Source organism: Giraffa tippelskirchi, chromosome 6 (assembly GCF_054371585.1).
Source record: "Giraffa tippelskirchi isolate mGirTip1 chromosome 6, T2T-mGirTip1v1.2.pri, whole genome shotgun sequence".
Lineage (NCBI taxonomy): Eukaryota > Metazoa > Chordata > Mammalia > Artiodactyla > Giraffidae > Giraffa > Giraffa tippelskirchi.
In genome coordinates this window covers 32,084,143-32,105,729 of record NC_137280.1, presented here as the reverse complement: position 1 = coordinate 32,105,729, position 21,587 = coordinate 32,084,143, and the positions used below count along the sequence as shown (strand labels likewise).

The 21,587-nt window shown below is 37.6% G+C and overlaps 2 protein-coding genes across 5 annotated transcripts in view; one reads left to right on the top strand and one right to left on the bottom strand.

The window, feature by feature from the left end:
• LOC145511662 (uncharacterized) overlaps nt 1–21,587 on the top strand; it is a 703,222-nt gene that overhangs the window by 124,939 nt on the left and 556,696 nt on the right. The gene's annotated exons all lie outside the window — the stretch shown is intronic.
• MED30 (mediator complex subunit 30) lies at nt 96–20,989 on the bottom strand. Of its 4 annotated transcripts, XM_081505267.1 has the most exons (5): nt 20,638–20,989; nt 13,745–13,903; nt 11,650–11,754; nt 10,216–10,331; nt 96–490 (listed from the first exon to the last, which is right to left on the bottom strand). In XM_081505267.1, exons 1-5 carry the CDS (start codon nt 20,812–20,814, stop codon nt 463–465), a joined length of 585 nt encoding a protein of 194 aa, XP_081361393.1. In that variant the 5' UTR covers nt 20,815–20,989; the 3' UTR covers nt 96–462. The 4 variants fall into 4 exon arrangements, with proteins under 4 accessions (XP_081361393.1, XP_081361394.1, XP_081361395.1 ...); XM_081505268.1 differs by lacking the exon at nt 10,216–10,331 and having other exon boundaries at nt 13,745–13,906; XM_081505269.1 differs by lacking the exon at nt 10,216–10,331.

The following is a 21,587-nucleotide window of genomic DNA, read 5'->3' as shown; positions in this document are numbered from 1 at the left end:
ACAGATGGACTGAACTTTATATTTTCATCTGCAAGAATGTTTAAACCTTTAATTTTCTCCTAAACGGGTAATGAAATGAACAAAACAATCAGTGATCAAATTTAGAAATTTATTTACAAAAGTTAATTATTTTTGCTTTTAAAAAACAATTATCCAATTCATGAAGAGTAACCAAAAACAAATCTCATCAAAATGTATTACAACAGTCTTTTACAGAATAGCTTTTAAAAAAAACCAACAAGTACTTTAAATGTAAAACCAGTGTAAAAAATAAAAACTTTAATTCTAGTGATTAGACTGAAAACAGATAAATCATCTTCTTCAAAGGGAAAAAATACTTGAGGGGAAAAAAAAACGGTGTAACATGCGTAAAGCCGGAAATTTAAATATCAGTTTAGTTCCTCATTGCTAACATGGCATTTATATCCCAGATGAGATTTCGTAATTGATCCATAATTTGCTTCAGCTGTTGATTCTTCTGTTTGAGTTTCTGCAGAAACAAAAGAATTTATCAAAAAATGTTTCATGAAATATAGACTATGAAGATCTAAGATTAAAATGTTATAAGTCAGAACTCTAATGAACCAGACAGAAATTAAGCTATACACTTCCTTAAGGCAGAGTAGGAGTAGGAAATGGCAACCCACTCCAGTATTTTTGCCTGGAAAATTCCATGGACAGAGGAGCCTGGTGGGCTATATTCCATGGGGTCCCAAACAGTCAGACACGACTGAGGGACTAAGCACACACTTCCTTAAGTCAGAAGGTCTCAATACTTTTCTGGCCATGAACATCCATTGAAAGGCATAATAAATTCTAATTCAGCCTACAGAGCCTGTGGCTCCAGCCCCTACCTCCTCTTCCTCCTCCACTTGAACCACCAAAGAAAATAAGCTAAATATTCGATTATAAAACCTAAGCATATAGGTTTCCACAAGGCAGTGTAGCCTAATGGTTAAGAACACAAGCCCTAAAGCCTGGATTCTCTGGGTTTATGCTCAGCTCCTTCACTAAGGAACTATTACTTAATCTCTCTGTGCGTCAGCTTCCACAACACAAAAATGGGGATAATAACTGAACCTATCTCATAAGGGTTGTTACGAAGCGTAGAAGATCTGATTCACGTCAAGTGTCAGCAGTGCACCTGGCATACAAGTAAGTGACAGTGAGTGAGAAGTCCAAGCATTAGCTGCTCAGTTGTGTCGGACTCTCAGAGCCCGCCAGGCTCCTCTGTCCATGTGACTCCCCATGCAAGAATACTGCAGTAGGTGGACGTACGCATTCAACAAATGTTACTGGTAGGCACAGAACATAAACTGTCAATAGAGAAGATAAAGTATAATAAAAATGCAACTGATCTTTCAAACAAGTGGCAGAAGTCACTACTTTCTGTCAGCAATCTACTTCTAATTCTGCAAACTGAAGACAGAATGCCACAGCCCTGATAGAATCTTCTTCATAACTGAGACTTGCTGGATGCCCTGAGTGCACATGGCATTTGTCTGTTATCTGCAGATCTGGCTCTCTACCAGGCCACAGTTTATAAACTTCTTAGTAAGCATCCTTTCTTCAAATTGTATGTAGTAAATGTCTGTGTAGATAAAACAAGATCAAAACAGAGAATTTCAAAGTGTTCACTAGTTATTATAATAATCTTTACTGTTAAGTGACCTCTTGGAAACATTACATTTGGAAGTAATATATTTAGTTAGATAATTTTAAAGACACTACATTAAAATACCTCTAGATCAAGTAGTACACGTACATTATAAAGAGACCTAGAAATCTTAATTTTGATTTATTAAAGAGCAAACTGAGATTAAATAAATTGCTCATATTCTATCTAGAGTTAAGAGAGGTAACAGGAGGAAAGAAGCCAAAAGAGAGGAGGAAGAAATTCCTATTGGTATTTAACTTCTTGAAAGGCCAAGTTTGGTGAAAGAAGTTTAGTGATCACATTTTCAGTACTCATTAAGAAGTAACTAGAAGTAATAAAATTATATTAATGAGTGGTTAAAAAAGAGACTTTCAAATCAGTATCAAAACAGAGGTTACAGATGGCTCCCACAATGGTTTCCTCAATGGAATAAATGCTACTTTCAAGAATACTCACTTGGAAATATAAATTATGATATTAAAAAATTTAGCTTCATTAACTCAAAAAATAAAGAGAACTAAAAAAAGGTAGGATATTTTCAAGGTAATAATCAACTCTAGGGAACAGTAAAAAATTTTTATTTAAAGTATGGCATATTATAAGGCATTAGGATAGTTTGTCTCAAAGAGACCACTAAGTTTTAAATTTAAAAAAATTAGCATGCAACTAAAAAATACCTGGGGCCAAAACACATCGTGAAAATAATCAACAGCAAAGCTGACAGCTTATTAGTGGTTAAACTGTAAATAAATTTTCATGACATGATACAGGATTTAATATATACAATCTTGCCACTGATTGCTTTTAACAGAGGTTGACAGCTGCTATTATCAAAATCCATCAGCTGTGCCTAATTTGTTACATTAACAGGTGAATGTGTAAGTGGAGTACTTGTTTATGCTAAGTAATACTATGTAATTTAATATTCATCCAAAGGCTGTGACAATTGGTCAAAGCAGTCTGTCCTCTATATCCATGGTTCTGCATTTGCAGATACAGTCAGCTGCAGATTGTGTAGTACTGTAGTATTTTATTGAAAAAAATATGCATGTAAGTAGACCCGCACTATCCAAACCTGTGTTGTTCAAGGGGCAACTGTGGTTGAAAAATCAAACCAATTAATTTCAATTTTTAATAGCATCTGTGTAATTATGTAATTAAATTGTTATTTAGTCGCTCAGTCATGTCTGACTCTTTTGGGACCCCATGGACTACAGCCCGCCAGGCTCCTTTGTCCATGGGATTCCCCAGGCAAGAATACTAGAGTGGGTTGCCATTTCCTTCTCCAGGGGATCTTCTCAACCCAGGGACTAAACCCACAACTCCTATACCGGCAGGCAGATTCTTTACCACTAAGCCACCAGGGAAGCCCGTAATTAGATTAGACCAACATTTTACCATCTGAAGGTAGTTATTTAAAATAAACATTTTTCACAGAAACACTCAGGTATGTGTGCCATTAAGGGAGAAAAATATATCAATTGATCATGAGTTTACTCAGTGTTTTATAATTTTTCAGTTAGTATTTTAATCTTATATTCCAGAAGGGAGGTACAAAATTTGAAGAAGTAGAGGAAAGGAAAAAAGAATTAGTAGCACTAATTATACATAAGATAACTTGGTTAACAGGATATATATTATGTCTAATTCACACTTATGATGCTTTATTTAAGGAATGTTAAGGAATGAGTTAAAAAACCTCTTTGGGTCAAAAAATCCACTTTGGTTTTTAGCTGTTAACTTTATTCTCTTTTGCCTTTTTAAGGAGAATTTCAATTTGAGTTAAACAAATCTTAGTCCTCTCCCCTTTTTAAAAAAAAAAAAATATATATATATATATATTTTCAAACTTTAAACTTTTTAGGATGGACCTAGAGCGTCATTCAGAGTGAAGTAAGCCTCCCCCCCCACTGCTTTTTTTTGTCTCTGTTTAACACTTAGTTCTTCAGTCTTTCCTCAAATTAGACTAACAATTTCCAGGAAGTAAGAGAGAGCCATGAGGCCAATCAAATGAATACTTCTGCCACTCAAGAGAAGATACTTTCTCTCTAAATTCTCTTTAAATTTTTTTCCAATGGAAATATAGGGCTAAGCTTTAAATCTGTTTAATTTAAAACATTTATGGATTCTTTCCTTTTTTGTAATAATCTTTAGTTTAATACCATGTTAACTGAAACAAGTTTTACCCCAAAGCCAGAAGCACGTACAAACAGCAAATTCAACAGATTCAAATGGTTTAATCAAAATCAAAAAGCATTTTCAAATGCCTGAAGTAGAAATGGAAACAGAATTTAAAATATGGGCTTTTAGTCGAAAAATAGATAAACTTTCAGAAATACTATTTTGTGAATTGAAATAAACTTATTGCAGATAAACACTGTGGACTAAACACATGTTTCTTTTTTTCTCAAACCCTAATAAAATGGCAGGAGGGGAATGAAAAGGCTATAAATTTATGTGGAGAAAAATGATCAGAAAGGAAACAATAGCAGATGCCAGGTAGCACATTTTAAGATGGGGCATAGAAGGGGAATAGTGAATGAGAGGAATGGTAAATGACATAGGAGGAAACCACTGTACCACCCAGAAGGATGCCACTGAGAATGGCTGATCCTCCGTGAACCGGAGGCAAGTGCCACGGCAGAGTCTGCTGTGAGGCCTGGGGACGGACGCTGGAGGGGAAGAGCTACAGAAACAAACGAGCGCCTAGGGTGCTCATTCCTGCTTCTCACCAACACGGGACTGAGTCCCCTCCCCAGGGTTCCACACCCACTCCCCCTTTCAGGGAACCAGGAGGTTTGTTTCTTATGAACCGAATAGCTGGGGATTTGGGGATTCAGTGCCACCAGCACAGCAGAAGGCAAGAAGACAAGAGACTATCCCTTTGTGTAGGACACTGGAAGATTCTGAACAGCCCTAAAGAAAAAAATCTCAGCAAATGATCCTTGGGGGTCCCCCAAAGAAAAAAGCCAGCTTGTTTCCAATCTTGCTATGCTGAAAGCCAACCCACAAAGCCTATGATTAGTGTCTTAGTGCCTTGCTCCCAAATAGAAATAGCTCATGTTTAAGCATCAGATGCTCCACATATCTTTGATCCTCCATCTACAAAGACAACAAAATATAATAGACAGGGGTTGATAAACTATGGCACATGACCTGTTTTTGTAAGGCCTGTGAGCTAAGGGTGTTTTCTTACATCAGAACAAGGACCACTATGTCTCACAAAGCCCAAAAATATTTATAACTAGGCTCTTTAAAATCTACCAAATGTCATATGAAAAGATTTGGTAGAACACTTTCTAATTTCTGAGGGAAATTAATTTACAACATATAATTTTATATCCAGCCAAACAATCAACTGGACAGATACACAAAGACTAAAAACTTAAGTCCCTGCATTTCTCCTGAAGAAGCCACTGATATATCGACCTTACAAACAAAGGAGGAAATAAACTAAGAGAGGGGAAGATGGGAGACTGAGGAGATAGTAAAATTAACTGAAGAGGTGAAGGAAAGGCCCCAGAACAGTAGTTGAGCACCATGCTTAGTGAGCATTCAATTCAGACCTAGCAAGATGGTCCTAGCATGACGGAGGACTCTGAGGGCGGGGGGTAGGGTGGGGGGAACGAACCTATAAGTCATCTGATAATTTGATGCTGGAAAGCTGGAAAACAGTACTGAGCTGCTCCCACAGATGCGTAAAGAATTAATCAAAATTTTTCAAAATTACAGAACTATTAACTCTAGGAAAACAAAAAATTGTTCAAGGAAATATAACTCTGGTTTCCTATGTGGTGTAGCAATAAGCAGTATCTTATGTGCCAGAATATTTACTGAATCCCAATTATGACATAACCACACTGAAAGAATTGGGGGAAGGAAAGAGGTAGGTGGGTCCTAAACAGAGACCATAAAGAGACCTACATCCTCATGTGGAGAAATACTTTTACATATCATATGCTTTGTATCAATTATATCCTTCTCTTAAAATTCACAAAATTCTAGCTAGTAAGAGTTTTTTGATTACACACTGTCAAGGAATTACTATATTCTGATTATTTGAAAGGTCATTTTAACAAAATCAAGAATAGGCTATTTCAAAACCATATTAGAAAAAGGGAGCAACTTAGAGAAATAGAAAGTGAAATGAAACTTATCTTTAGAGAAATGATCTCATTCTGAAGCTTTTCTCTCCCCCACCCCACCAAAATATCATAATATCTTCTAGGTTAGAGAACAAACTATATTTAAGTCACATGTAGCATTCTGAAATCAAAGTTATCATCACAATGGTGTTTTATTTACATATACATTTCATTTTATAACTAACATCCTTACTACAGAGAAAAATAATAGAACACATGCATTGTGAATTAATATATAAGATTATCAACAGAAACATATAGCATTTCTTAATATATGGATGTCTCATCACTCTGGACTACCAAACACCACTTACTCTTCAAGATCTAATTTAAGTTTCCCCTCCTAATCCCTGCTGTAAATTCTTCATGCTTATTATTGTCAGATTTGCTGAAAATATTCTTAATATATAGTTCACCTCATAAAATTTTCTTAAATGTTATTTTAGAAAAATCTATCAATCTTTTTTTCCTGAGTTTTGATATATATTTTTCTTTTAGTTTTCTAATATTTTGTTTTATAAATCTTATTTTCAACTCTGAAATTCATTTTGACACATGGTGTGATGTAAAAACTAGCTAAATTTTCCCCAAAGTGTCTATTTTTAAAGACTAATTTTCCACATAATCCCTCTTATGTCATATTAAATTCTCATATATTAATATAATAGGAAGACAGTTTTTCTGAATATTATTTCACTAATCTGTCTGTATAATCATAAGGGATTTGATTTAGGCCATACCTCAATGGTCTAGTGGTTTTCCCCACTTGCTTCAATTTAAGTCTGAATTTGGTAATAAGGAGTTCAAGATCTGAGCCACAGTCAGCTCCCAGTCTTGTTTTTGCTGACTGTGTAGAGCTTCTACACCTTTGGCTGCAAAGAATGTAATCAATCTGATTTCAGTATTGACCATCTGGTGCTGTCCATGTGTAGAGTCTTCTCTTGTGTTGTTGGAAGAGGGTGTTTGCTATGACCAGTGCGTTCTCTTGGCAAAACTCTATTAGCCTTTGCCCTGCTTCATTCTGTACTCTAAGGCCAAATTTGCCTGTTACTCCAAGTATTTCTTGACTTCCCACTTTTGCATTCCAGTCCCCTATGATGAAAAGGACATCTTTTTGGGGTGTTAGTTCTAGAAAGTCTTGTAGGTCTTCATAGAACCATTCAACTTCAGCTTCTTCAGCGTTACTGGTTGGGGCATAGACTTGGATTACCGTGATATTCAATGATTTGCCTTGGAAATGAACAGAGATCATTCTGCCATTTTGAGATTGCATCCAAGTACTGCATTTTGGACTCTTTTGTTGACTGTGATGGCTACTCCATTTCTTCTAAGGGATTCTTGCCCACAGTAGTAGATATAATGGTCACCTGAGTTAAATTCACCCATTCCAGTCCATCTTAGTTCGCTGATTCCTAGAATGTGGATGTTTACTCTTGCCATCTCCTGTTTGACCACTTCCAATTTGCCTTGATTCATGGACCTAACATTCCAGGTTCCTATGCCATACTGCTCTTTACAGCATTGGACTTTGCTTCTATTACCATTCACATCTACAGCTGGGTGGTGTTTTTGCTTTGGCTCCGTCTCTTCATTCTTTCTGAACTATGGATGGAGGTTCATGACACTGTACAGGAGACAGGGATCAAGACCATTCCCAAGAAAAAGAAATGGAAAAAAGCAAAATGGCTGTCTGAGGAGGCCTTACAAATAGATGTAAAAAGAAGAGAAGCCAAAAGCAAAGGAGAAAAGGAAAGATATACTCATTTGAATGCAGAGTTCCAAAGAATAGCAAAGAGAGATAAGAAAGCCTTCCTCAGTGATCAGTGCAAAGAAATAGAGGAAAACAATAGAATGGGAAAGGCTAGAGATCCCTTTGAGAAAATTAGTGATACCAAGGGAACATTTCATGCAAAGATGGGCTCAAAAAAGGACATAAATGGTATGGACCTAACAGAAGCAGAAGATAGTAAGAAGAGGTGGCAAGAATGCACAGAAGAACCATACAAAAGAGATCTTCACCACACAGACAACCATGATGGTGTGATCACCCACCTAGAGCCAGACATCCTGGAATGTGAAGTCAAGTGTGCCTTAGGAAGCATCACTACAAACAAAGCTAGTGGAGGTGATGGAATTCCAGTTGAGCTATTTCAAATCCTAAAAGATGATGCTGTGAGCACTCAATATGCCAGCAAATGTGGAAAACTCAGCAGCGGCCACAGGACAAAAAAAGGTCAGTTTTCATTCCAATCCCAAAGAAACGCAATGCCAAAGAATGCTCAAACTACCGCACAATTGCACTCATCTGGTAGGCTGCAGTCCATGGGGTCGCTAAGAGTCAGAAACGACTGAGCAACTTCACTTTCGCTTTTCACTTTCATGCATTCGAGAAGGAAATGGCAACCCACTCCAGTGTTCTTGCCTGGAGAATCCCAGGGACGGCAGAGTCTGCTGGGCTGCCATCTATGGGGTCGCACAGAGTTGGACACAACTGAGGTGACTTAGCACATGCTACTAAAGTAATGCTCAAAATTCTCCAAGCCAGGCTTCAGCAATACATGAACCGTGACCTTCCAGATGTCCAAGCTGGTTTTAGAAAAGGCAGAGGAACCAGAGATCAAATTGCCAACATCCGCTGGATCATCAAAAAAGCAAGAGAGTTCCAGAAAAACATCTGTTTCTCCTTTATTGACTATGCCAAAGCCTTTGACCGTGATCACCACCACAAACTGTGGACAATTCTGAAAGAGATGGGAATACCAGACCACCTGACCTGCCTCTTGAGAAATCTGTATGCAGGTCAGGAAGCAACAGTTAGAACTGGACATGGAACAACAGACTGGTTCCAAACTGGAAAAGGAGTATGTCAAGGCTGTATATTGTCACCCTGCTTATTTAACTTATATGCAGTGTACATCATGAGAAACGCTGGGCTGGATGAAGCACAAGCTGGAATCAAGACTGCCAGGAGAAATATCAATAACCTCAGATATGTGGATAACACCACCCTTATAGCAGAAAGTGAAGAAGAACTAAAGAGCCTCTTGATGAAAGTGAAAGAGTGAAAAAGTTGGCTTAAAGCTCAACATTCAGAAAACTAAGATCATGGCAATAGATGAGGAAACAGTGGAAACAGTGGCAGACTTTATTTTTTGGGGCTCCAAAATCACTGCAGATGGTGACTGCAGCCATGAAATTAAAAGGCGCTTACTCCTTGGAAGAAAAGTTATGACCAACCTACATGACATATTAAAAAGCAGAGACATTACTTTGCCAACAAAGGTCCATCTAGTCAAGACTGTGGTTTTTCCAGTAGTCATGTATGGATGTGAGAGTTGGACTATAAAGAAAGCTGAGTGCCGAAGAATTGATGCTTTTGAACTGTGGTGTTGGAGAAGACTCTTGAGAGTCCCTTGGACTGCAAGGAGATCCAACGAGTCCATCCCAAAGGAAATCAGTCCTGAGTGTTCATTGGAAGGACTGATGTTGAAGGTGAAACTCCAATACTTTGGCCACCTGATGTGAAGAACTGACTCGCTGGAAAAGACCCTGATGCTGGGAAAGATTGAAGGCAGGAGGAGAAGGGGACGACAGAGGATAAGATGGTTGGATGGCATCACCAACTCAACAGACATGAGTTTGAGTAAACTCAGGGAGTTGGTGATGGACAGGGAGGCCTGGCATGCTGAAGTCCACGGGGTCACAAAGAGTCAGACATGACTGAGTGACTGAACTGAACTGAATCTGTCTGTTCTTATGCCAGTATTTCACACGTAATTATTGTTTTTATAATATGCTTCATCTAACATTTTAATTTTTGAAGCAAAGAGTCTGTTCGTTTTATTACTCTAATTGGAATTTTTTTATTATATGTATTTGAATATGTTCTCAAGGAAAAAAGTTCCGATTTTTTATTTGTTTTTTGATTGGTATTGCACTAAAATCTTACTATTTTTGTGCAATCTCAAGAGAATTCACATGTGTACTTGGAGTGTTACTAACACTATTCTGTAAAGCAATTATCCTTCAATTAAAAAATAAATTAAAAACTATGAAATAATCAAGACTGGCATTTTTAGAGTAGTTATTGCCCATGTAAGAACGTCATGTGTTTTTTCAACTGTTCAAAGTTTCTTTATGAGTCTGGCTAAAGGTTTATGAATTCTCTATATCTTTTCAAAGAACCAGCTCTTTGCAATTGTTTTCTTTGTCTCTATTTCATTTATTGCTACCCTGATCTTTATGATTTCTTTCCTTCTACTAACTTTAGGTTTTATCTGATCTTTCTCTAGGCGTTTTAGGTGTAAGGTTAGGTTCTTTATTTGGGACTTTTCTTGGGATGGGATAGTTAGGGAGTTTGGGTTGGACATGTATACGCTTCTGTATTTACAATGGATAACAACAAGGACCTACTGTCTAGCACATGGCATTCTGCTCAATGGTATGTGGCGGCCGGGATGGGAGGGCAGTTTGGGGGAGAATGGATACATGTGTAAATACGGCTGAGTCCCTTTGCTGTTCACCTGAAACTATCATAACATTGTTAATCAGCTTTACTCCAATATAACATAAAAAGTTTTACCAAAAAACAATCCTTTTATATATATTAAGTTCAGTCTCATATATTATGGAAATCCTAACTACTTAATATTCGTTGTTGCAATTGTGAATAGGATCTTATAATCTAACTGGTTTATGACATTTTAGGAAAATGGTATAAATCTTTAAGCTCTTTTATCAAATACTTATTGCCTCTACTTGTTAATCAGTGAGCTTCTTTGAGCTTCATAAGCTTGAGCTATAATGTGTGTACTACCTTAACAAACTTAACAAATTTGTATATATTATAACTCCTGTTTCATAAAACTTTGTTTCACTGGCTATAATTTCTAAAATAGCATCAAACACAGTAGTGTAAGGCATCTTATTTTATGCCTGTTTTTAATATGACTAGTTCTATATTTCACTTCTATGAAAAATGTTGGCTACATATCTGAAATAAAGTTTTTTTTTTTTTTTAAAGACTATCACATTAATAATTTTAAGCATTCTTTGAGTCAGCAACATTTGAAGCCTATCAAATGTCTTTTACATCTGAGGAAAAAAATTTTTTTTCAATTTAGCCTACAGACCTTATATAAGTAAACTAAGTCATCCTCCTCTACCTCAGAAAACCCTCTTTGGCTGTGGTAGATCAATTAATGTCCTGATGAATTCCATTAACTAGCATTAAGAATTTCAGGAGTGAGGCAGGAGGTGGGGGCACTTATGTGTAAGTAAAGCACCAAGACAGGTAGTTTTATTTTGTGTCCTATTTGTTAGCCATGCTTCTATCCCAGGATGGACTGACAACATCCCTTATTTCCCTATGTTTCAAGAGAACTATCTGAACACTATCTTCTGAAAGTACTCAGCAATAAACTCAAGTCAGGAACTTTTGTGGGGTGAAGGGTAGGATGGGGTAGTGCTTTGATAACTCTCAATTTCTTATTCAGCTGTTGAGACATTCACATCTCCTACTTGTAAAGTATTATCATTTGCTGCTCCAAATATGCTGTAACCTAGAGAGCTACAATCCTGCCTAGAAAAGAAAATGTAAATGGGTTGTAACAGTGCCTATGAGGCCTTTCTAAGAGCTTTATTGCCTGAATTCTGTGATCTTCTGACTAACCAGATGGCATTTCTGTTTACCTTTGAGTTTTGGGTTGTACTCTAAGTAGGTTAAATTTGCCACAGAAACAACTTCAGGTAATTCTATAATTCAAATTATGTTTTTGAGTTACATAGGCTCCCTTGTAATTTTTATCAATAATTTGGAAATGTAAGACATACAGACTAGCAACTCACTTTATTGACTTCAGCAATTTCTCGCCTCTCTTCACTAGCAAAACGAGGTGGGCCGGCCCGGTCATCATTCTTCGAGCCATCTTCTTCCACATATGGAATAAGTTGCTGAGAGTGACAGACACAAGTTAAAAGTCAAACATATGACACACAATTTCCAATTATACTGGCATAGATAATGCATCCAATTAAGATCAATTTTTATACTTTTATCTTAACAGTACAAAAATACATTTTAATTCAAATGATGGGCTAAAATAAAAGCATTAGAAGTTTATATCATTTCAATGAGTTCTGTACATTTGCTTTTTGGGTTTCTTTTGCAAAACAGTCCTTTTAGCAAAATTAGTTGTCACATGTAATTAAGTAATATCCTACTCAGTCAATCAGCAAATATTTAATTGGCAGACACTGGATGAGGAGACACCGCAAAAATAATTACAAATAAGATACAAGTCCTACCCTTAAGAACTTTATGTCCATTCAGTTAGAATAGGCTTTCCTTCATCTATACTAGAAAGGAACTTCATAGACGTATATTATAACTGTGATTTACTTGCTATTGAAGTGTCTATGCAGATTTCTAGATGTCTTTTAGTTGGGAGAAAGTTTTTTAAGAGAAAAAGTTTATATAGAAATGAAACTTCAGCAGAATTATAATTAAATACATATGGGTTTGTGATGACATTTGTTTGATGAAACCCCTGGTAGATGCAACAGCGACTTGTCTCTTCCATCTTATATTACCAATGCAGGAACAGGACAGAGGTAAGTAACTGGTATAACCAGTAATCAATCTGGCCAAACTTCTGTGAATTCTTGGGACAAATATAAATTTGCCTACATCCACAACTACTTTCTTCCTTTCCTCTCTCCAAATGCAGACAGTGATCCTTCATCTCAAATACATTTACTCTTCATTCCTATATACTGATTCCTCTGCCCTCCTGTCTTCATTATTTATTTCCCCCAACCTTGCCTGACTATTTTCTTCCTTTTTAATCTAAACAAGTGCTCCCATTTGAAAGGGGAAAAAAAAAATACCCACCAAACCCTCAACTCTATCCCTCCTACCACCTACTGCTTTCTTCTTTTGTTTTTAGTCTAGGCTTCTTGAAAGATGGATATCCACTTGTTGGCTTCAGTTCCTTACTTCCTGTTTAATCTTCAGCTCACTGTGATCTGACTTCTGTTGCTACCTTTCCACCAAAGGTCTGACCAAATATACTAACAATTTTCCTCTAGCAAAATCTGCTGGACAGTTTTCATTCCTTATTTTCCTTGACTTTTCTGCAGCCTCTGTCAGAGTCCACCGTATTTCTGACCTTCCACATCTCTGACCACTTTTTTTCAGGCTGTATTGCACTTTACTGTTTCTCTGTTCACTTCATACATGCTGATCATTCAAATAAGAAAGCACTGATGACATGAAACTGTTCTTTATATGTAGCGAGAGAACATCTAACCCCACTCCTCGCCACCAGCTACCTCTGGTGGCAGAGATTATCGCTTGTCAACAGGAAAGGACCACCTATAAAAATAACCATATACCTGATTAACTAAAATATACCTATGATCCAAGATTAAACTTAAAGAAATATATTTAAAAACTAGAGTGATTCTACTAATTAATTTAATAATGATGAAAATGGTTATAACCTTTTATCTGTAAAGAACTTACATGAAAACCACTGCAAAAGTATTATACAATACTATTAAAATGTCTCCTAAAACATCATGCACTGATTTAATTAAAATGAGACACTGACAGCAATTAATAAAAGTTGCCATAGATAATCTCCGTTAATCTCCCCCAACAACAAAAATTCACTATCAGCCTGGATGCTAAAATCTATAAGAAACTATCAACATGAAAAGACAGTACTATATATATATGTATATATATATACACACACACACATACATACATATACATACACACACACACACACATCTCACAATTTCATCTTTTCTAGTCAAAAGTGAAACCAGTATGATCAAAATCTGGAAATACTGTGAAAATAGAAGAGAAAAAGGGAAAAAATTACAAACATCCTAAGACTCTTACATTCACCTTCCCTCGACCACTAAAACTTGCCTCTACTGGAATGGGATCCATCCCTCCGCAGTTTTCATTGCATTTATCATAGACCAATCTTAGCTTCCTGAAGAGAATAGAAAGTTGGCGAAGATGATCCTGTAGTTTTGCTAACCGGTCTTGATATGTTCCAGTATGGTAAGTGACACCATTTGGCAGCTTCTCGGACAAAAAACCAAAAACGTAAAGTAATGAAAATCAAGATTTTCTTTAAGGAAAGCTAACGAACAGAAACAATCTTTGAGCAATGCATAAAAACAAGCTGTTCCTCACAATGAATCAAGTGCAACTTTAAGAATTTAACAGTAATACATGCTCATTTATTAATTAGCTCCTTGGCATACTGTCAAGCAGTTCTAGAAAAGACTTTGTGATAAGCCTTTCTAATCACTTGAAATGTTTTCTGCCTCTAACTTTTGATTATATTTATACCACGGCTTTGTATTATAACTAAAAAGAATACACAATTTTAATATCACTTATGATAATGTAAAGCAGCAAGGTGCTGAACTCAACCAGGAGCTGAATTCAAACAACTCAAAATACAATTTAAAGAAAAAGAAGAAGAAAAGGAAAAAATGAAGATCAGGACTTTTCAGTAGAAGAAAAAGAAGAGTATGCTGCCATTGTTGCAAAAATAATCTCAAAATACCTTAACTATGATAATTAAGATGCTCTAGGCATGCATTAAAACATAAAGCTGTCACCAAAGTTTTACTTAAAAAAAAATCAAAAGCAGGGGATATATAGCAGCAAATCAATCTGTACTTGAATATCATTAGTAAATTATTGCAAGTAACTGCTATGATCATAACTCTGTCTTGGATGCTTATATATGTTTAATTCAGGAATTTTACCAAAAGAAGCCAAAATACATACTGAAATGACAAAAATCACAGATAAATGGAAAAACTGACTACTACTTCAGTTCAATTCAGTCGCTCAGTTGTGTCCAACTCTTTGCGACCCCATGAACCGCAACACACCAGGCCTCCCTGTCCATCACCAACTCCCAGAGTTTACCCAAACTGATATCCATTGAGTTGGTGATGCCATCCAACCATCTCATCCTCAGTCATCCCCTTCTCCTCCTGCCCTCAATCTTTCCCAGCATCAGGGTCTTTTCTAGTGAGTCAGTATTCAGGACTGATTTCCTTTAGGATGGACTGGTTTGATCTCCTTGCAGTCCAAGAGACTCTCAAGAGTCTTCTCCAACACCACAGTTCAAAAGCATCAATTCTTTGGCGTTCAGCCTTCTTTATGGTCCAACCAGTCAATCCTAAAGGAAATCAGTCCTGAATATTCATTGGAAGGACTGATGCTGAAGCTGAAGCTCCAATACTTTGGTCACCTGATGCGAAGAACTGACTCACTAGAAAAGACCCTGATGCTGGGAAAGATTGAAGGTGGGAGGAGAAGGGGACGACAGAGGATGAGATGGTTGGATGGCATCACCGACTCGACGGACATGAGTTTGAGCAAGCTCCAGGAGTTGGTGATGGACAGGGAAGCATGGCATGCTGCAATCCATGGGGTCACAAAGAATCGGACATGACTGAGTGACTGAACTGAACTATGAAGAGAGGTTAGACAGGTAGCAGATGAGGAGGAATGTTCACTGTAATGTCCCTTTTTATTTCTGAATTCTAAAAAAAGAATTTTTTAGAAGGTATGATTTAAAGCATATTAAAAAAAAAAAAGGTAAGATTTAAAGCATAACAAATAGAACCAAAGCAATACTTTTTCATGCAGGGAATCAACCTAAGATCTAGTGATTTGGGGGAGACATCTGTTAGCCCCATGAAATTTTATTCAGAATGTTTCTTTATATGTGCAGTCTTCTCAAAAGACAGTCCGTAGTTTTCATCCGATACTCAAGAGGCTAAAGGACAACTAATAAAGAAGTACTTCTCTAAAATCAATGCTCAGATATAACCTCAGAAGTTGGTATTTATGGCACGTCATCCTTCTGGATTGATAATATAGAAGATAATTTTTAAAATTTGAACTTAAAAATGTATTAACAAATAGTTTATATGTAGTCTTGTTTGTACCACTTCTCCTCCCAGCTTTCTATAAATTAAGGGGCACACTGTTGCTTCATTTACAGCCAATTATGATATGGCCCAAAGGGTCTTAGTGAGTTAAAACACAAATTTCACAAGAAGCACAAAGAAATAATTATTGTAGTCCTTACAAATTGGTTTTGAATATGTGTCCACATGTAGTCTAGCTATTGATAGTATCTTTTGAAAGAGTTCAGTTCTTTCACTGTCAGTCATGGATGTGTATTATATCTCTGTTAACAATACAAATTGTTGATAGCAAGTTAGTATAAAAGAGGTTAGTAGAAGAAGCTACCAGTCATATGTGATGTTGAGTAAATTCTTCTCTCTTTAAGTCTCAGTTTCCTTAACTGTAAAATAGAGATAAAAATACTTCTTAGAACTCTTCTTATAACAATGTACCTGACTAAATTTGATAAATGTTAGCTATTGGCTCTACTAGTCCAATACAGCAGTTTAAAAATAAATATTTGCTAAGTTCTGAGAGATCATCTAATCTGTATTTTAATCATCTTACATTTTAATCCATTCATTTTTAAAACAATTGCCAAAGATTTCATATCTCCTTGTGGATTCCCTTTTTATCTCACAGTGGCTTATTGACATGGTCTTAAAATATTTCCATACAGTTGTATTACTTGTAGAATCAAGAGGAAAAACACCCCAACCATTTTATTTAAAAAGGCAATAAAACAATCTTTAGTGCAGCAGCTGAAATAAGTTTGAAAGTTCTAAGAGTCTGAGGATCTGGTTTCAAATTTACCCTACACTGACGAGATTTGGATCCAGTGTATCTGGTCTGTTGGTAGCCATGATCATTTTAACTCTATGCAGAGTATCAAATCCATCCATTTGATTCAGTAGCTAAGAATGTATTTGTGAATATATATCAAAGGTACGTTTTATAAAATATCCCAACCATTGAAACACTCAGACACAACTTTTGTATGCCTAAAGCCATGAAATGTATTGCTTACAGATAGATATATGATATGCAGAATGATCATTTGATGGAATATTTTTTCTTACATAAAGGGATATATTTTTCATCCTAAAAGTTCCAAGATAGATTATTTAACTATATACCTTTCCATAGCTTTCATACTAGCTCTAATAAATCTGAAGGCATCCATCTAATCAAAAATTAAGAAACTAAACTATGTGGATCTGATTTACAATGTTTGTATTTTTTGATAGAATTAGTTTTAAAATAAAAATAATAACTAACATTTCAAGTGCTTATGGTATGCCAGATATAAAATTTACGTTAGCATAACTGGACACAATGATTTTCTACAAACCTGATAATAAACCCATTAAATATCTTTTCAAATAATTCTATTATATATAGAAATACTGGGACACCTAACGTATTTTCTTCGATTTCTAAAGTTTTCTTGAGTAAATGCTGGCAAATCTAACTGCATTCAATAACATTTTTAAAGTAAAGCTAATCTAACAATATGTCTGTTTCTTTATGTCAACATGTCTAACATTCCCAGAATGTTAGCTAATAACATATCACCTACATGAATAAAACTAGTATGTGTTGCTTTAAAAATAATTCAATTTAAGTCTTCTAAGAGACTCTACAACTAATTTTGAAATACTGTGTATTTTCTGAGCAGACCAGTATAATTTATAAAAAACAATTTTCAAATACCCCCACTGAGACAGAAACTGACAGTGTATTACCTATTTATAGAAGTTGGAAAATGTATTTAAAATCTTGCCATCATCATACACTGGATCCTGCTTTGCTTCATCCAGGCAGATTAGATAGAAAAATACGTGAGTTAAATTTCTTTGCCTGCTGTCCATTTCTCTTTGTCTATGTCTGTTTCCCTAACCCAAACCTCCTCCTCACCCCCTACTCTATTTAACAAAGAAAAAACCTGACTGTAATAGAATTTCTTATAATTTTCTTATTTTCAGATATTGATTTACCAAACGAACAAGCAAGGTTAGATATATTGAAAATCCATGCAGGTCCCATTACAAAGCATGGTGAAATAGGTAAGGAAATAGCTTATTTTTTATATATTCACATTTGGTAACCGTGAAGCAAAATATTACTGGATATTACCGATAGTCTACCAAATTGAGTTTTAGATTCAGGAAACATGGTGGTCTTGAATTCAGCTAATAGTTTTTGAGCATCTGCTATATGCTGAGTTGTTCTAAGTGCCTAGGATATAGCAATGAACAAAACAGACAAGTTCCTGCCTTCATATAACTTCTCAGGAGAGACAGGTGAAGTGAGTAAAATATTCAGTTTACTCTTGAGCAACAAGGGATTGAACTGTGTGGATCGGCTTATATGGGGATCTTTTTCTCTAGTAAATGCTGTAGTACTACCTGACTGGGTTTGGTTGAATCCACAGATGTAGAATCATGGATATGGAAGGCTAACTATAAGTTATGCACAGATTTTCGATTATGCAGAGAGCTGATGCCTATACCCTTCGTGTTCTTCAGAGTCAACAGTATAGTATATTCAGTTCAGTTCAGTTGATCAGTCATGTCCGACGCTTTGCGAACCCATGGACTGGAGCACACCAGGCTTCCCTATCTATCACCAACTCCCGGAGCTTACTCAAAACTCATGTCCGTCAAGTCAGTGATGCCATCTAACCATCTCATCCTCTGTCGTCCCCTTCTCCTCCTGCCTCAATCTTTCCCAGCATCAGGGTCTTTTCTAGTGAGTCAGTTCTTCTCATCATGTGGCCAAAGTATTGGAGTGTCAGCTTTAGCTTCAGTCCTTCCAATGAATATTCAAGACTACTTTCCTTTAGGATAGAATGGTTGGATCTCCTTGCAGTCCAAGGGATTCTCAAGAGTCTTCTCCAACACCACAGTGCAAAACCATCAATTCTTCTGCACTCAGCTTGCTTTATAGTCCAACTCTCACATCCATACATGACTACTGCAAAAACCATAGCTTTGAACAGATGGACCTTTGTTGGCAAAGTAATGTCTCTGCTTTTTAATATGCTGTCTAGGTTGATGATAGCTTTTCTTGCAAGGAGCAAGCATTCTTTAATTTCACGGCTGCAGTCACCATGGAGAAGGCAATGGCACCCTACTCCAGTACTCTTGCCTGGAAAATCCCACGGACGGAGGAGCCTAGTAGGCTACAGTCCATGGGGTCGCTAAGAGTCGGACACGACTGAGTGACTTCACTTTCACTTTTCCCTTTCATGCACTGGAGAAGGAAATGGCAACCCACTCCAGTGTTCTTGCCTAGAGAATCCCAGGGACAGGGGAGCCTGGTGGGCTGCCGTCTCTGGGGTCACACAGAGTCGGACACGACTGAAGTGACTTAGCAGCAGTAGCAGCAGACTAGATTTGGACAAGTCACTTCACCTCTCAGAGCCATAGAATCCTCATCCATAAAACAAGAATGATATCCACATCACACAGTAGTAAGATAAGCCTTAAAAATGGGTTAGTAAAATAGTAAAATGGTGCTGGAATGACATGATATCCAAACGCGAAAAAAAAAAAAAAACAGATCCACATCTGTAATTATTTTAAAAATGTTAACTCCACGTGGATCATAGACCTAAATGTAAAACCTAAAACTATAAAACTTCCAGAAGAAAACATATGAAATCTTTGGGTTAGACAAAGATTTCTTAGGTATGGAACCAAAACCCAAAATCTGTAAAAGGACAAATCAATAAATTGGATTCCATCAAAATTTGAAATATCTGTTCTTCAAAAGGCAATGTGAAGACAATGAAAAGACATGCCACAGACTGGGAGAAAGTACTGAGGAAACAAAAAGACATACAATTCCAAAAAAAAAAAGAAAAAGAAAGACAGTAACAAGTACTGGCAAGGATGAGGAAACTTTTGGAAAAGTTTCTTAAAATGGTAATCAATCATTTCCCTCATAACCCAGCAATTCGACGCCTAGGCATCTACCTACTCAAGAGAAATGAAACACATGTTCACACAAACATTTGTAGCTGAACACTCAGAAGTATTATTTATAATAGCTCCAAAGTGGATACAAACCAAATGGCCATCAACAGATACACTAATTGTGATACATTCATACAACAGAATACTGTTCAGCAATGAAAAGGAATGACCTATTGATATTTGTTGAGTGAAAGAAGCCAGACCCCGCCCCCGGTCCCCAATCATAGTATATTATTTCATGTGTATGAAACTCTAGAAAATGCCAACTAGCTTATGATGTCAGAAAGCAAAAGAGAGATTGCCTGTGGATGGAAAGCCAGAAGTAAAAATTTAAAAGGGGCGCGAGAATGTGCTCAGTGCGCCACAGAGGGAACTGCGGGGTGATGGACGTTGGTTTCACCAAGTACACATGTGTCAAAACTTTGAATAAATGCATTGTACTGGGAGTCAGTTATACCAAAATAAAGCTGTTTAGCACAAATGGTTAGCAGAATCTGAATTCAACTCCTTGACCCATCACGAAGTATTCTGTGGAAAAATATGAGATTAAAATAACCCAAAGAGCGTGGCGGAATGAGGCCCACCTCTACCTTGCAAGATACAAGAGTTCACCTAGGAGCCTACAGAACCCGGTCGAATCTAGAAAACGCGGCTTCATTCTTTTCAGAAATCCGGTCTGGAAAACATCACCTTCACATCTTGGGCACAGGCACTTTATCGGGGAACGCTTCTGAATGTAAATGGGGGCGACCCCATACTCGAGGTTTGCCCAGGGCAGCCGCGTCGACGCCGAGGGACCCCACGTAACAATAAACCAGCTGCCCCTTCCCTCGCAGAAGCACCTCGCTTTCTCCACGCACGCCCCGGGGCGGGGCCCAGGCCCGCCCTCCTTCCCACCTGCATGTTCCTCAGGAGCTGGAAGATCTCCATGGTGCGGTACACGATGTCTTGGACCGTCTCCTGCCCGATTCGGCAGAGCGATGCAGTGTTGACCTCCCGGGCCGCCTGCTGGGCCTGGGGCCCGGCGAAGGGCCCGGGCGCCATCCCCGACGCCGCCAACGGAGGGGTGGACATGGCGTGGCAGCGGCGTCAGGTCAGCAGGACTGGAGGACAGGTGTCGGGGGGTATACCCCGACGCTGCGCGGCCTCAGGCCTTGGCGTAAACAAGCGCTTGTAAGACCCGGGCGCTCTAATTTCAAAACAGCGGCCGCGACTTCCGCCACGGTGACCTAGCGCGTCATCAGACGTCAGAGGGCCCGCCCACTCGGCCGGTCCCAGGGAACCGGTCTTGGTTCGAGGACGGCCGGGATTGGACTGGACGCGCGGGCGGGTCGGGTAGGACGTGTTGAGCAGCCAATCACCGGGTGCATTCCAGACAGAGGGGGCGGTGCGCATGGTGGTAGGAAGGTGGGCTTTCCCACAGTTCTCCCAATCTCAGCCAGTGGTTAAAATTCTTAATAGAACTCTGACTTCTTGTTAATTTCCTTGCTGATTATTGCCTTGTGACGAACCTACGAAGTTTGTAGTATTACTTTCCTTTCACAACTAGCAGACAGACTCAGAGGGGCTAGTTCGACATGTTTCGTCACAAACAACTTGCAACTGAAAACCTGAAATTTGAGTTTTTTATATTCCAAGCTTCACTGTGACGTGATACTAATTTCCCATTTGTTGTTTACAGCTAAAAAAGTCCGTTTATTTGACAAGCTTTCCTGATCACGGAAAGTATAAAATTAACACTTCTGTCTCTCGTGGCATACAATTCCTCCACTTCCTTCCCTTTTCTGACTTTGGCACTATGTTATATATAATTTTCAGTCTGTTTTCCTTCTGGCTTCTCCTTGCTT